Source organism: Lampetra planeri, chromosome 40 (genome assembly GCF_965212315.1).
Source record: "Lampetra planeri chromosome 40, kcLamPlan1.2.h2, whole genome shotgun sequence".
NCBI classification, from domain to species: Eukaryota; Metazoa; Chordata; class Hyperoartia; order Petromyzontiformes; family Petromyzontidae; genus Lampetra; species Lampetra planeri.
Genome location: NC_136146.1, coordinates 5,255,005 through 5,270,805, shown reverse-complemented (window position 1 = coordinate 5,270,805; position 15,801 = coordinate 5,255,005). Strand labels below are relative to the sequence as shown.

Genomic DNA, 15,801 nt, shown 5'->3' with positions numbered 1-15,801 from the left:
TGCGAGTCGTTGCAGGGCCTGGCGGCCTTCAGCGTTTACTCTTGTGGTAGTAGGAAAACCATTTGCCCCCCCCCCCGCCTCGAGCTGGACGTGCCACTCGCTTGAGCCCTACCCCCCCCCCCCACCCCCTAACTTTCGCACGGTCGCAGCACTGACCACCAAGCCGCCAGGTGTGATGAAATAGAATGTTCCTTTATTGTGAACATGTTTAAACACGCTCATAAATATGGCTAGATTATGAAGATGCTTAATTACAAACTGGAAAAAAGTTATAGCGAGTTTCGTCGATAATAATAAAAAAGAAAGAACGTGAACGTTGACACGACGCGGGCGACGCGGGCCGGGCATTCACAGGAGTGGAATGGAGTTGGTTTACGTTTTGATTATTGCACGAGAAAACACGAGACCACCCTGCCCATAGGTCCCACCACCGCCCCCCCAACCCACAAACCCCCTGTCCCTGGGTTCTGGTAACCCCTGATTAACCCCTCGTCCTGTCCCCGAACCCACAAATCCCTCCCTGATTGCCCAGGACCTCTGGGTGTATGAGAGAGCGCTTTTCTTTTGCGAGCAACCGAGTGGTTCATGTGAACACCACTGCAATCACTAAGCAGGAGGCTCCAGGCCAGCGCCTCCTCCCCCCCCAATCCCCCCCCCTCCCGCCTCCCAGAGGCACTTTTTCTTGAGTTTCCCTTTGTTCCTGGTCACGTGCAGAGCGAGCTCAATTTGTTAACGAGCCCAGAGAAGCAGACACAAGAGGCCTACTGCGGCTGCACAAGGCAGCAGAGTGAGCGATTCCCTCCTCCCAGCCCCAGCGATTTGTTCAGGTAGGCAACCTCAGCTCACGCATCTTGGCACGTATGCATGGCAGTGTGTGCGAGCGTGTTGGGTGGTGCGTTTGTTGGCACAGTGGGAGCACGGGTGGTGCATCTATCAGTCATCACAGTCAACCCGTGACATCTGGGTCTGTCCTGTGACCTGTGGGTGAACCGCTCACATTTTACGTGGTCTCCCAACCTATAGGGTATGTGTGTAGCAACGTGTGTGTGTGTATAGCTCATGGTGTGTGTGTATGATGTGTGTGTGTATATATCAATAAATGTGTGTGTGTGTATCACGGTGTGTGCACCCGTCTGTGTATCAGGGTGTGTGTATGTATCATAGGCAGCTCCTAACTGTCCTGGTGCACACACCACCAGCTGCCTGGTTCCTCGTGGCTGCTTGTGTTTGTCCACTAACAGTGGCTTTATTTTGTAAACGTGAAACAACTGTGTGGACTCGATTTTGTTTCGAGACTGAACAAAATAGCATGAATAAAAAAAATAATCTTCACCCCTTTATGGCACCATGCTGTACAACACACCCACGATGGAGGGCGATTCAGCAGCTGAGAGTCGAGTTATTTCCAAAGGACTCATTGTTTGCCTCCTATCGCTGACCACGAGAGGCCACGAGAGGCCACGAGAGGCCACTCGAGTCCATGGTTGGGCTCTCTGAAGTTGGCAAAACGCATCTCTGACTTGGCCATTCGCGAGTTCTTGCTCTGCGGCCGCAGCTTTCTCATTTGCCCATCTCTGGCGGTCGTCCCCAGATCTGGTTCTTACATTGCCTTCTCAGTTGCTTGTAGTGTTGGTCAGACCCTGCATGCCGTGCTTTGCGTTTCTCGTCAATTAGGCTCCACGCGTCGTCACTGATCCACTCTCTTTTTTGATATTGCTACGCATTCCAAGGCAGGTCTTGGGCGGCATTGTTGACGGAGTCTCGAAGCTGGTCCCAGTCTGTCAGCCATTCGTTTTGGAGGGCTAACAATTGGTTGTTAATGGTGACTATGAATTGCTGTTTGAATGCCGGGTCTTTAAAGTTTGTTGATGTTGTAGCGGGAAGACGGAGACAATAATCCTGCCGGACAATCGTTTCAGTCCGATACCGATAGTTTTAATAACTGGGCCGATCCGTGTTGAACTCCATGCTCCAGTAAACCGTGCAAGTTTGCAGAGCTTTCCACCTGGAGTTGATGAGTATATATATATGGTCGATTTCTTTCTGTGCGGCTGCTGGACAATGGTGCGGCGCTGCAACCAAGAACCACATTTTCGAAGCCCATTTCCTGCACAGAAATGCAGGTGCCTTTCCGAGTCATCATTGGAGATGCCGCTGTCACGTGGGCCGATCACGTTCCGGAGACCGTCTCTAGAAGTGCCAGAGACTGCATTGAAATCTCCGAAGCACATGATGAGGTCCCGTGGTTTTGTGACGTTTCGCAACTGTTCCAGAGACTTGTAGAAGTGGTCTTTGATGTTGTTGGGTGCTTTGTTCGTTGGTGTATATGCCACGGCAATGGACATCGCCTAGATCAGGGGTCGGCAACCTACGGCTCCGGAGCCGCATGCGGCTCTTTACGGGCTGCATCTTGACGATATGTACGTATGTACAGTATGTACTCAGATGCATTGCGGCTCTTGAAATACTGAATTTTGTACCGAATTGGAAAGAAATGGCTCTTCTTGTTATTTTGGTTGCCGACCCCTGGCCTAGATTGTGCCTGAATCTAGCAACCTACTTCAAAATCCCCCTCCCTAATGGACCTGGTCCACAGCTCTCACAGACACAGGTCTCATTCTCCCTGGGCCAGGGTCCCTGTCCCCCGGAATCTGATTTCCCATTGACCGAGTCCCGCTGGTCCCAGGACCTATTCATAACTGTCCTGGTCTCGGGTACCATCAGCCCTGGTCTGAAGTCTCATCTATATTTACACCTGGCCCTGGGTACAACACCTTTTGGCCCTGGGTCTCATCTCCCCTGGACTCGGTCCCCCTGGGCTCTGGTCCCTGGTTCCCAGATCCCTCTTGCTGCTCTTCAGGTCGCCCCAGCAGACCCTGAGGCCCCCCCCCCCCCGCCCTGTGCCCCCCCCCCTCCCCTCCTTTCCCAATCACACGAGCGACTCGGTGCTCTCGGCGCCGTCCGCCTCTTCCCCCGCGCCTGCCGAGCCATTGCGCTCGCTCGCCATGCCGCCGTCCTCCCGCGTGCCGATCAGGCTCAGCGCCGCGCGGTACACAAAGTGGTATTGTTCCTGTGGGGGGCGGGGGCACAAGGCGAGCGAGGGGTGGAAGGGGAGGAGGGCGACGGAGCGAGAGAACGAGTGAGAGGCCGGAGAGATCCCACTCGCCGCTCGAGCCGGCGCCAGCCTTCACGCTGCCCACACTTCACCGTGAAGGGGGTTAACGCGGTGCGCACGCGGTGAAGGTGACGCGGTGAAGGTGACGCGCTGCGGTCGCGTTGACGCGCGCCGCTTCATCCTCGCGGCGGTTTTACGACGAAGCCAATTCCAAGGATGGGAGGGTGGGATTTGCATGCATTAGTCACTCAAATGGCACACAAAGCCACCGACATTCTTAACATCCCAAGCGTGAAGACTGGGGAAAGAAGATAGGGAGAGAAGAAACACATGAAAGACATGAAAGACATGAAAGAGAGAAAACAATGACGTCACGGATGCAACAGCTAATGACAACGACAAAGACAAATATCCCCCGTGGAGCCTTAACACTGTTGGGGAAAGTGCTGTTGCCGAGCACCTATTTATTCAAGGTCGGCACGGAACACAAGGGGGTGGGTGGCCAGCATAACGCCCCGTCGCCTTTGTCTCTCTCGTGGCGAAGTTTGCACACCGCACCAGGTACTCCATTGAGGCCGAGTCGAGTCGACCGAGGGGCGGGGGAGGCGTGAGCCATCGCGCCGGCACTCACGATGTCGGTGAAGACGCCGGGCCGCATCAGGTTCACCATCTTGCAGACCTGGAACACGTCCACGGATTCCTGCTCCTCCAGCTGGTGCAGCAACGTCGTGAGCGCGCAGAACGTGCCGGCCGACACGCCGCCAAATCTGCACGCACGCAGGCAGGCGCCAGGCACTTGTCACAGGGGCAAAACTTTCTGAGCGTCACCGTACCGCAAGTTGTGATGCTGCCACCGCCGCACCTCATCGCTACCAATGGCAGATCCCGCAGCTGCTGTAGGGTCTAAGGGTTTGCGGTGTGGGAGATGAGTGTGGTAGAGCGGTGTATTACATGAGGGGCTATGGGTTAGGGTAAGAGGGTTAAGTGTGGGGCTAAGGGGGGGGGGGGTTCAGTGTGGGGGGGGGCGGCGGTGCGGTCGGCTCACTCGTCGTGCAGGATGGTGGGGCCGTCGCGCGTCGCCGCCTCCTCGCGGATCACGTTGATAATCTCGAAGGCGTTGCTCAGGGGCCCCTCCGTGTCTGGCCACCGTGGGCACTGGTAGTGCCGCACCTCCAGCACGTAGTCGTCCTGCAAACACCGTGGCGCGCACACACACACACACCTCGTCACACAAAGACAAAGCATGTATGTGCGTGCGTGCGTGTGTACATGCGTGCGTGTGTGCGCGGGCACGCGCGTACGTGTGCGTATACGCGCCTGTGTGGCCTCCAGAATGAAGTCGTGGATCACGAGCTGCTCCTCGTTAGCCAGGCACAGCCGGTCCTCGTTGATCAGCGTCACCGTGAAGTCATCGCAGTTCATGGCTTCCTCACGGCCCGGCCAGTACACACTCTCATCCTCCGCCTGACACACGCACACATACACACAAAGACCCCCCCCACCCACCGGAGAGCCTTTTAACAGGTTGTTTAGGCAAGTGCTGTTGGCGAGCACCTGTGAAGGCCGGCACAGTACACGAGGGGGTGGGTGACCAACACCACGAGTGGCCTCCTTTGTCTCTCCAGTGCCGACGTTTACACACCGCACCAGGTACTCATTTGTGAGGCTGAGTCGACCTAGGGGAGGCCCAGGAACGGTCCAGATAATCGTCAGCATTGCTGACAGTGAGCGGGAATCGAACTCGGGTCACCAGGGTTTGTAGCACAGCGCGCTCACCGCTGCACCACCGCTCCCCACACGCACACGCACACCAACACCCTCCATTCGCCATCAAGCGAAGGTGACGTCACACACACACGGTCACGCACCAGGCCCTGCCCGTCGGGCAGCATGACGATGATCTGCGCGTTGTGGTCCCAGATCATCCTCCAGAAGTCTCGCGTTGTGTGAGGCAGAGGGTGCTGCGTCACGATGAACTCGTTGCTGCGGTAATAGCCCTGCGGACGCACGCACAGCGCGTGCACAGCACACGCACACAGCGAACACACGCAACATGCGACGGGGCAGCGGTGACGGGAAAGAAGTGACGGGCGAGCGATGACGGTGGAGACGCGATGGCCGTGCGGTACCGTGGTGTCGATGTCGGGGACGCGTACCGTGATGTAGGAGGCGTTGATGTAGTCTGTGCCCTCCAGTCCGGACAGCGACGAGAGGCCGACTCGCGATCGCTCCACTGTGGGGCGCAGACACAACAGCCGGGACACGTCAGCGACACAACTACGACGAGAGCGACGATAGCGACGACGGCGTGCAGACCCTGCCCAGCGCATCGCACCTGGCACGATGGAGGAGTTGCGGTTCTTCTCCTTGTTGCAGTGTTTTGTGGCGCTGAAGAATTCCGACTGCCGCACAGAGCACTGCGTCACAAGCTGCAGGAACATGGTGGGGGGGGGCGGAGCAGGGGGGAGGCGGGTGCATGGTGAGCGAGGTGTCTGCCGGTCCCGACCACGAGTGCGATGGCACGATGCCGTCCACTCTTCGGGAGGGGGCCGGGCGGCTCGCAAGTCTGAAATCGCGCGTTTGAACAGAGGCAGCCGCCTGCCATTAAACTGGGTTCTCAAGCAGAGTGATATGACGCTCTCTGCCCAGTCACCATTGACTTACGCAACAGATGCTGCCGAAATTATGCACTCCCACAAGTTTCATGTAGCTCTTTGGTTTTTTCGGTTAAGTCACGTAGGTAAAAAATATAAAATAAATAAAAATTATATTTTATATTTTTTACCTATGTGACTTAACCGAAAAAAACAAAGAGTATTATGGATCCTTGCAGTCACGAAAACTTCAAATCTAGAATTTCATGTAGCTGTCGGGATGTGTTAAAAATACTTTTGTTTACGTGGAGGGGCAGGCAGGCATCCGAAGAAGGATGCGATTGCTTGCTTATTTTGTTGTGTTTATAAAGGTAAACAAAGCAAACGACAAGGTCGGCCAGGATTTCCATGGCGACCGCAGGAGGGGGGCACGCACGCGGAACTGCTTCTCAAGGTGGGTGTTCTCGGTCGCCGTGACAACGGGCCGTGTCACGTCGGTTGCCGCGGGCGACAGGATGGAGGTGTAGTAGGCATGGAGCTGGCCCGGGGCCACCTCCGTCTCGCCCGTCAGCACCGCCTCCAGCAGCGACTCGTGGATAAATGTGTACTGCTCCTGCGGGGGCAGCACGGGGTCAGCAAGAGGGGCAGCGAGAGGGGGCAGCAGGGCAGGGTGGGGGAGGACAGAACAGCGGTGATACAGGGGCCAGTGCAATGGTCGCAGACACAGCCGTGCGGGGTCAGCGGGGTGGGGTAGGCGGCCCCCATGGTCCACGCCGTGTGTGCACGTTTTGAGTGCGTGTGGAGTGGTGGCGCAGCGGTTAGCGCGCTGCGCTACAAATCCAGTGACCCAGGTTCAGTTCCCGCTCAAGGTCAACACTAGTGACGATTATCTGAATCGGCCCTGGGCCTCCAACAGGCTGTTAAGGCTACACCGGGTCTTTGTCTTTGTGTGCGCGCACGTGCGTGCGCATACCTCTGTCTGCACCAGGTAGTTGCGCTGCGTGCGGATGTGCTTGAGGAACCCCAGCACGTTGACGGTGCCCGAGTCCCGGATCTGCTGCAGCATGGAGTCGAGGACGATGTAGGTCCCTGTGCGGCCAACGCCCGCGCTGCGCCCGCGACACGACGCCTCAGTTACGCGAGCACACGTGACCGACCACCTGAATGGCGTCAACCCTCCTTCGACCTTAACGATTGACCCCTCATCCCCCACCCCTAACCACGGCCACACCACGATGACCCCTCTCCCCGATAACCAAACCACGCGAACCCTCGCTCTGGGCGTGCGACTCCTCGCCGCCCGCAATCGCCCGACCTCTGGCCCCGATCGCGCGAACCCGGAACCCCGACCAAACCGCTCGTCGGTCACCGCGGCCCCAACACCGTGGGACGGACCGACGAGCTCGTGAACCCGTGTGGGCGGACGCGTCGGCTCATGCCAGAGCCGGCGCCGCCACGGCAGCCGCCGGGGGGCACCGTTGGCGCGAGCACCTGCAGTGGACGACGACGGGGCCCATGAGGTCGGTGCGCGTGGCCGAGGACTTGCGGACGAAGGTGAGCACGGGCAGCGCGTAGTCCGGCGTGCCCATGTCGGGCCACTGCGTGTAGTGGAACTGCACCACGAGCCGCTCGTTCTGACGGCCGCGGGCAGAGCTCTTCTGCGACGTGCCCTGTGCCGCACACAGGGAGGTGAGGGGGGGCGGGTGGGCGGGCGGTGGTGGGGGTGCGGTGGTGCGGGGTGTGTGATGCGCGCGCGCCACGATGCAAACACACGGACGTGTGCGAGGACACGCGCGACCGCACACACGTGCGACAATATACACAAATGTACACGATTGATTCATATCGATTCTTACAGCCCGAGATACGTGTGTGTATTTTGTTTACATGCACTGTAACGGATCACCACAGCACACCCAATCAAATTACCACCAAGACAGAGATACCCCGTGTAGCCTTTAACAGACTGTTTGAGCAAGGACAGTTAAGCGAGCACCTATGAAGTCCGGCACGGCACAATAGGGGGTGGGGGCCAGCACCACGCCTGCCACCTTTCAATCACTTGTGGCGACGTTTACACATCGCACCAGGAGAGGCCCAGGACCGGTTCAGAAAGTCGTCACTGGTGTTGGTGACCGTGAGCGGGAATCGCAGTGATCCAACCAATGTGCCACCGGTCCCCCGTACCACAGCTCACAACACTCACAGCACTCACAACACTCACAACACTCACAGCACTCACAACACTCACAACACTCACAGCACTCACAACACTCACAGCACTCACAACACGTATTCTACACGGCATCGCCACGCACGCGATCGAGACACGGACGGGAGAGAGACACGGGACGCACCTTGCGCAGCTTGGTGTTGCGGATAGTGAAGTGGCGCACAGTGTAGCAGGCGAGCGTGCGGGTGCTCTTGAGCGTTACCAGGATGTTCCCGTACTCCTCGTTGTTCTCCGACGGCCAGTACTGGTCGCACTTGCGCTGCACACGCAGCACACGCAGCACACGCAGCACACGCAGCACACGCAGCACACGCAGCACACGCAGCACACGCAGCACACGCAGCACACGCAGCACACGCAGCACACGCAGCACACGCAGCACACGCAGCACACGCAGCACACGCAGCACACGTCACATCGTCGCATCGTCAAGGCTGCGTCGACTTAGGGGAGGCTCAGATATCCGTCATCGATGTCGTGCCACCGCTCTCGACATACACGAGCACACGTGTGCACAAAGACAAAGACCCCCCCCCCCCCCCCCCGCCTTAATAAACTGTTGGGGCAAGTGCTGTTAGCGAGCACCTATGAAGGCCGGCACGGCACACGAAGGGGTGGGTGGCCAGCACCACGCACGGCCACCTTTGTCTCCCTAGTGCCGATGTTTACACACCGCAGCAGGTACTCATTTGAAGCCCATAACCGGTTCAGATAATCGTCACTGGTGTTGGCTGTGAGTGGGAATTTAACTCGGGTCTCTGGGTTCGTAGCGCAGCGCGCTAACCGCTACACTACGCACGTGTGTACACGCACTTGTACAAACACACACACACAAGCACACACGTGTACAGACACACGTGTGTACAGACACACACGTGACGCCGGAGTTGTCGTGTTGCCGGCCACACAATGAGACTCGTAAAGCAGAGACGCACCCGACCCTTCTCGACGAGATTGGTGATCATCACGATGACGCCCGTGTTCTGCTCCCAGACCATTCTCCAGAAGTCGGCAAACGTGGCCTTGAGGGGTCCCTGGGCCGCGATGTAGGCCTTCTGCCGGTTGTAGCCCTGCACGGCGGCACAACGCCGCCACGGAGACAAGAGGGACACCCCCGCCCCGGTGTAGCCAAGCCCGTGGGCCCGTGTGGATCGTACACAGCGTCATTCGCAACCCGTTGGTGGTGGTGACACCACCACGGCGCTTGTGCCAGGCTAGGTTGCACTTGGAGGCCTTCAGGTGGAGTGTGGACGACTCTCGCTGCTGGCAGGAGGTGGTCGCAGGTCAGACCCAGGTACCATGGGTAGACCAAATGCAAAGACTGACAGATGCACCACCTGTGCCCTTACTGTGCAAACTCGCGGCGTTTTATCCGCCCGGCTCTCCGCTCGTTGCGAGCGTCGCTCCTCCGCTGTTGCTGGAGGGTGACTGCCTCGCACTGCCCAGGAGCGTCATTCACGAGCCTCCTCCTCCACAGAGGCCGATCTTGACACCGCCGGTACCTGTCATCGGGCGCTCCCGTTTCCTCCCGCATGTGAGCACTCATTGATTGGCTTAAAATGCCTACGTATAGAGAGATCAGTAGAGCTTGTGCCAGCTCACTGTGTGGCGTCTGCCTTGCCTGCTCATCTGTGGTTCCTCCTGCTGGCGCCTCGGAGTCGTCCTCTCTCTACGAGAGCATGCGACACTTACTGAGTGGCGACACTTACTGAGTGGCGACACTTACTGAGCGTGCGACACTTACTGAGTGGCGACACTTACTAAATGGCGACACTTACTGAGTGGCGACACTTACTGAGTGGCGACACTTACTGAGTGGCGACACTTACTGAGTGGCGACACTTACTGAGCGGGCGACACTTACTGAGCGGGCGACACTTACTGAGTGGCGACACTTACTGAGTGGCGACACTTACTGAGTGGCGACACTTACTGAGCGGGCGACACTTACTGACCCCAGCCCTCCAACCCCACAGCCCCCCACCAGAGTGTGCATGTGAAGTCGGTGAACTCTCCTAGCAGCCACAAGCGGTCAAGCCGGGCTTCGTTGGCTCTCCAGGTGAGGTAATGAACTCTCAGCCCCTGACCAAGGTGGTAGTGGCAGTGATGGTCGCAGCAGTGGTGGTGATGGTGGCGGTGACGGCAGTGGTGGTGGTGATGGTGGCGGTGACGGCAGTGGTGGTGGTGACGGTGGCAGTGTGGTGCTCACGTCCACGTAGTTGGCGTTGATGTAGTCGCTGTGCTTTGAATCCTTTCCCGGGAGCGGACGCAGACGCACGCGGCTGTGGTCGTCTGAGCGATGCGACACGCGCACACAGACACGCACCTCCGATTAACACGATCGGATACGTACGGTTCGAAATAAGTTCAACACGCACACATACAGGGTGTGCCGTGGCGGCCTTCGTAAGGTGCTCGCCGACGGCACTTGCCCCAACGGCCCGCGTGGGCTACGCGGGGGCTCTGTGTCTGTGTGTTTGTGCGCACGTGGTGTGGTGCGAGGGGGGGTGCGGTAGGAGCCGTACAGGCGACGATGTTGACGTAGCGGTTCTTGTGCTTGTTCTCCGGGTGGTTCGAGTGCTCCGCCGTGATTCCCAGGTCCGCCGTGCAGCGCTGCACCTCCTGCGGGGGACGGCCACAACACTAGCCGAATCATTATTGTTGTTCTTGTTACCGCTACGCTTGTTTTACCCGTAAAACCCTCGCCGAGTCTCAAGACTCTTCTTCAGGAGGGTCCTGCCATGTTTGCACAGTAGGGGGACGCTGATGCTGCGTGAACACCAAGTCAGTGATCTGCAGGCGATTTTTCAGCATTGGGATGTTTTGGCCGATACCGATTACACTGCGTGGGTTTTTTTTAGCTATTGGAGTGAGGCGAGGGGGGGGAGAAGCAATGGGGGCGATCGCTCCCACCTAGAGACCCGGGATATCGGTGTTTCATTATTGATATTTACCGGAGACAAACACATCGACTGCTTATATTATTAATGTGGGCCCCGACTTAAAGCGCGTGACATTCTGGGACGGACACCCGGCTTTTGGGACGGCAACCTGCAGCTCTTTACCGACTGCTTCGTGACGTTTCGTGTGTATGTATGTATGTGTGTATTTGTGTAGGTATGTGTGTATGGGAAGTATGTGTGTGTGTATGTATGTGTGTGTGTATGTATGTGTGTGTGTATGTATGTGTGTGTGTATGTATGTAGGTATGTGTGTGTGTATGGGGAGTATGTATGTGAGTATGTATGTGTGTATGGGGAGTATGTTAGCACACTGCGCTACAAACCCGGCGACCCGGGTTCGATTCCCGCTCACGACCAACACCACCAGTGACGATTACCTGAACCGGTCCTGGGCCTCTCCTACGTGTACCGTTCCGGCCTTCATAGGTGTTCGCTAACAGCACTTGCCCCAACAGTCTGTTACAGGCTATACAGGGGGTCTTTGTCTTTGTGTATGTATGTGTGTATTCACATGCATTGGCGGCTCTTGAAATATTGAGTTTTGTACCAAATTTGAAATAAAAAGGGTCTGCTTGTTATTTTGGTTGTCGACTCCCTGTTCTCAATCAGCCTCTGACCCCCTGACTCTGTTGACCTGACCTCAAACTCCTGGCTGAAGCTGTGCAGGGCACCCTCGTGCATCTCCCCGACGTGTCGGGCAAAGAGCTTCACTGGCAGCGCCTCGCCGTCCTCTACACACCACACGCACACACACAAAGACAAAGATCCCCCTGATAGCCTCAACAGCCTGCCGGGTCAAGTGCTGTACAGCGAGCACCTGTGAAGGGCGCCACAGTGCAAAGAGCGGGTGGTGGGGACAGCACCACGCCTGGCCGCCTTTGTCTCCCCAGTGCTGATGTTTTAAACGCTATACCATGATGCGGTGTGTTGTCATGTGGATGAATTGACTACGATAATGAGCCAAGCATGTCTGTGTGTCCCGCGCGTGACGTCACTCCACATCGGCCAGCCCCCCTCATTAATACTCATGAACAAGTGACGTCCTCCACATGGACCCCCCCCCCCCTCATTAATATTAATTAGCAGCTGACGTCACTCCACATGGGGGGGCGAGGCGCCTCCTCCCCCCTCCTCAGCGTCAACTTACAACCCTCACTACGCAGGCAGAACCCTCACGTCACGCGATCACCGTAACGCTGTTGAGGCATCACAGTAAAAAGGACGTCATGATGAACAAGGGATTATCACCTTTACTCGTTGGGTCTTTCAGTAAAGTCACGTAGGTATAAAATACAGCAGGCGCACAGTAGCTCGCTGTATTTTTTCACCTGAAGACGATTTCTCGTGTCGCGATCGAAACGTCGTGATTTTTTTTAAATTTTTCTATCTACGTGACTTTACCGAACGACCCAAAGAGAATGAATTCCTGCAGTCACGAAAGCTTTAAGTCAGGATTATAACCTTTAAATGAAATAGGTCTGTGTCACCGCGGCCTTACAAATTGCACACGAATTGATGCAATGAATATCACGTCGCGGTCTGCTTTTCGCTTGCAAGTTTCAGATTTACTGCAATACACCCGTCCTTGGATGGGCAAAAGGCTCGTAGAAAATGATATCTGGGTTTGTCCCGTGACCTCCGACCAGCAAGCCTTCCACACTTCACGTGACGACCTCAACGTGCATCTAGCCTGGCACAATTTCCGTGGTGATGTCGCCGCCACTTGGTGGTGAATGTCAGCTGTTGTTGATGTTGTTGTTGTTGTGTGCGCTGTGTGCGTGCTCACCGGGGATGGGGATTGCGGGGAGGCCAGAAGGTGGCACCACGCGTGGAGAGCTGCTGTCCTCCACGTAGAAGTGCGCCGTCTGAAAACACTTCCTGTGGCACAACACGGCACATCACCACCACACCACACCGCACCACCACACATTACCACAGCGCACCACCACACCGCACCACTACACAACACCGCATGTCACCACCACACCGCACAGTATTGTACAGCATCACCACAGAGCACCCCACACCGCACCGCATGTCACCGTCACTCCCCCTCTCTCTGCGTCTCTCTCCATCTCTGTCTCTCTGGCTGTGCGTGGGTGCCAGTACCTCCAGTACACGAGGATGGACAGCAGCAGCGCCAGGCACACGCAGGTAAGCGCCGACACGATCATCAGCGGAATCTTCCAGTCGGTGATGGGGCCACGAGCCAGGCCTTCGTGGGACTCGTTCACCATGCCTGCACCGCACCACAAAGCACCGCACCGCACCATACAACATCGCACCATATGCCACAACACAGCACTGCACCGTAGAGAACCACACAACAACACAGTACTGCACCATACAGCACCACACTACCCCACACAAAGACAAAGATCCCCCGTATAGCCTCAACAGACTTGGGGCAAGTGCTGTTAACGGACACCTATGAAGAGCCGAACGGTACCCAAGGGGGTGGGTGGCCAGTACCGTGCCCAGGCGCCTTTATCTCCCTAGTGGCGATGTTTACACACTGTACTAGGAACTCATTCAAGGCTGAGTCGACCTAGGGGAGACCCAGGACCGGTTCAGATAATCGTCATGGCGCAACGCACTAACCGCTACGCCACCACTTCCCACGACTACCCCACACACGAAGACACATGCACATACGCACACACACACACACACTCTCATACACACACACACTCATACACGCACACTCTCACACACACGCACACACTCTCATACACACACACACTCATACACGCACACTCTCACACACACACACACACTCCCATACACACACACTCCCATACACACACACTCCCATACACACACACACTCCCATACACACACACACTCCCATACACACACACACTCTCATACACACACACACTCGCCGGAGACGGACGGCACCCACACCTGCACGAGTGCGCCCTCCGCCGGCGCGCTCAGTGCCGTTCCGAACCCCGGGGTCCGGAACGGCGGCGGTCGCCCACATCCTGCGGTCGCCGCGGTCGCCGCGGGCGACGCCGACGGTGGCGAGGGTGGCGAGTGTGGCGTTGGCGGCGAGGGTGGCGAGGGTGGCGTTGGCGGCAACGGTGCCGACCAGCGCAGGCCGGGGAGTGGTGGGCAGCGCTGCGGGAACAGAGACGCCGCCGCCGCCACTGCCCCCTTCTCCTCTGTCCGTCACGCCAGGCCCCGCCGCGGCCTCCGTGGTGTTCGCCGACGGGGCTGACGATGACCACGACAACGCAAGGCACAATGTGGATTTAAATCATTATCGTTGCTATTGTTATCATCATGCTCGCGCTCGTTTACCCGGGAGAGCGTCACGGAGCCTCAATACTCTTTTTCAGGAGGGCCTTGCCAAGTTTTTGCGGTAAAGGGGGGTGACGTCATTGCTGCTGCTGCTGTGTGATCCCAACGGAGTGATCTGTCGGTGATTTCTTAGCATTGGGATGTTCTGGGGGTTCCACTGTGTGTGTGGGTTTAGCTACGGGAGGAGAAACCCGGAGAACACGGAGGAAACCCACGCAGAACAGGGCGAGAGAACGTACAAACGTCATGGTCGCGAATCGAACCCAGGCCCTGGTTGCCGTGGGCTACGTGCGTCTCCACTGCGGCGCCACCTTGCCACCTCCGACGCGACCTCGGCTCAAGACGCAGTGGAAGGTCCAAGTGGGGGGGGGGGGGAGATAAACCCCTCATCCCCCTCCCTCCCCTACTGACTTGAGATCCAATAATTGGAAATTGGTAGGGTATTGACGTTTGCAAAAGTAAATGTTTAATGTTTTTTTATTATTATTATTAATGCAGGGCCCGAATTAAAACGCTTTCAATCTTGAGAGCCCCCCCGCCCTCCGGGAAGTTTATAGATCGGCCTCTATCCAGATTCTGCATAGAGACAGTGGCCATGTTCATTTTATAGAGACCGAGGCATAGAGTCTATGGGCCTCTATGTGAGTCTAAGGGTCTCCATGTGAGTCTATGGGTCTCTATGTGAGTCTAAGGGTCTCTATGGGAGTCTAAGGGTCTCTATGGGAGTCTATGGGTCTCTATGGGAGTCTATGGGTCTTTATGGGAGTCTATGGGTCTCTATGGGAGTCTATGGGTCTCTATGGGAGTCTATGGCAAAGAGAGGAAGTCCGTCAAAGGCAGCAGCAGCAGCAGCAGAGGAAGTCTTGAGTCTGGACTTGAACAGACGCAGGGAGTGGACAGCCTGAGCAGCGGGGGGAATGGAGTTCCCGACTCTGGTGGAAGCAGAAGAGAATGAGGACCTCCCGCTGAACGAAGGTTATCTGGGAACTTCCACAGAAAGCCTTGGCGACGGGAGTGAGGCGTGCGTGTTACTGGGGTGAGGTGCTGTGGCTCGCCCTCGGTGTTGCTCTCACCCTCGGTGTGGCTCACCCACGGTGTGGCTCACCCTCGGTGCGGTGCGGCTCACCCGTGGCGGTGGGGCTGCTCCATGCCGGCGCCAATGCAGAGGCCGTGCCGCGCGTGGTGCCCCCCCGGCGCCCCCCCGTCGCCGTGGTCGCGCCGCTCCGCGTGGGAGGCGTCGGGCTCCGGGGGTGGGGAGGAGGCGAGGACCGGGATGCGGTCGTCACGGCGACCCACGCAGTTGCGGTCCCTGGGTACGCACAATCACCGGTCACATCCACGGGCGGCAATGCTTGGCGATGCGCCGATTTCCATTTCTTTCATCGTTGTTCCTGTATTTGTTTTGCTATTGTCACCGAGGTGACCCCAGGTCACTCATCTTGCGAATGAGACTCCTCTACGCTGGTCTCACGAGTCCTCACCCGGTCATACAGAGTCACCTTGCAGCTCAAACGCTGTTGCTATTGGGCCTGGGCCCTGGTTGCTTGATCCTGGGGTGAGGTCCGCGGCGTTGCTCTCTCTCTCTCTCCT

General features: G+C 57.3%; 1 protein-coding gene across 3 annotated transcripts in view; it reads right to left on the bottom strand.

Moving 5' to 3' along the window:
- Window positions 1-171: 171 nt before the first annotated feature.
- The window catches only part of LOC144731775 (receptor-type tyrosine-protein phosphatase gamma-like), an 80,667-nt gene continuing 65,037 nt past the window's right edge, over window positions 172-15,801 (bottom strand). For 2 of the 3 annotated variants that reach the window (XM_078612997.1, XM_078613000.1), the window contains 19 exons: window positions 15,338-15,520; window positions 13,813-14,124; window positions 13,015-13,144; window positions 12,692-12,783; window positions 11,545-11,636; window positions 10,468-10,564; window positions 10,152-10,234; window positions 8,878-9,012; window positions 8,067-8,201; window positions 7,201-7,379; window positions 6,683-6,818; window positions 6,146-6,322; window positions 5,451-5,544; window positions 5,272-5,348; window positions 4,984-5,112; window positions 4,433-4,579; window positions 4,161-4,303; window positions 3,747-3,882; window positions 172-3,070 (listed from right to left, as the gene is read on the bottom strand). In XM_078612997.1, coding sequence (XP_078469123.1) covers window positions 2,930-3,070; window positions 3,747-3,882; window positions 4,161-4,303; window positions 4,433-4,579; window positions 4,984-5,112; window positions 5,272-5,348; window positions 5,451-5,544; window positions 6,146-6,322; window positions 6,683-6,818; window positions 7,201-7,379; window positions 8,067-8,201; window positions 8,878-9,012; window positions 10,152-10,234; window positions 10,468-10,564; window positions 11,545-11,636; window positions 12,692-12,783; window positions 13,015-13,144; window positions 13,813-14,124; window positions 15,338-15,520 — 2,618 coding nt within the window. In that variant the 3' untranslated portion in view covers window positions 172-2,929. The remainder of the gene's footprint in view (window positions 3,071-3,746; window positions 3,883-4,160; window positions 4,304-4,432; window positions 4,580-4,983; window positions 5,113-5,271; window positions 5,349-5,450; window positions 5,545-6,145; window positions 6,323-6,682; window positions 6,819-7,200; window positions 7,380-8,066; window positions 8,202-8,877; window positions 9,013-10,151; window positions 10,235-10,467; window positions 10,565-11,544; window positions 11,637-12,691; window positions 12,784-13,014; window positions 13,145-13,812; window positions 14,125-15,337; window positions 15,521-15,801) is intronic. The other variant, XM_078612999.1, reaches the window with a different exon arrangement.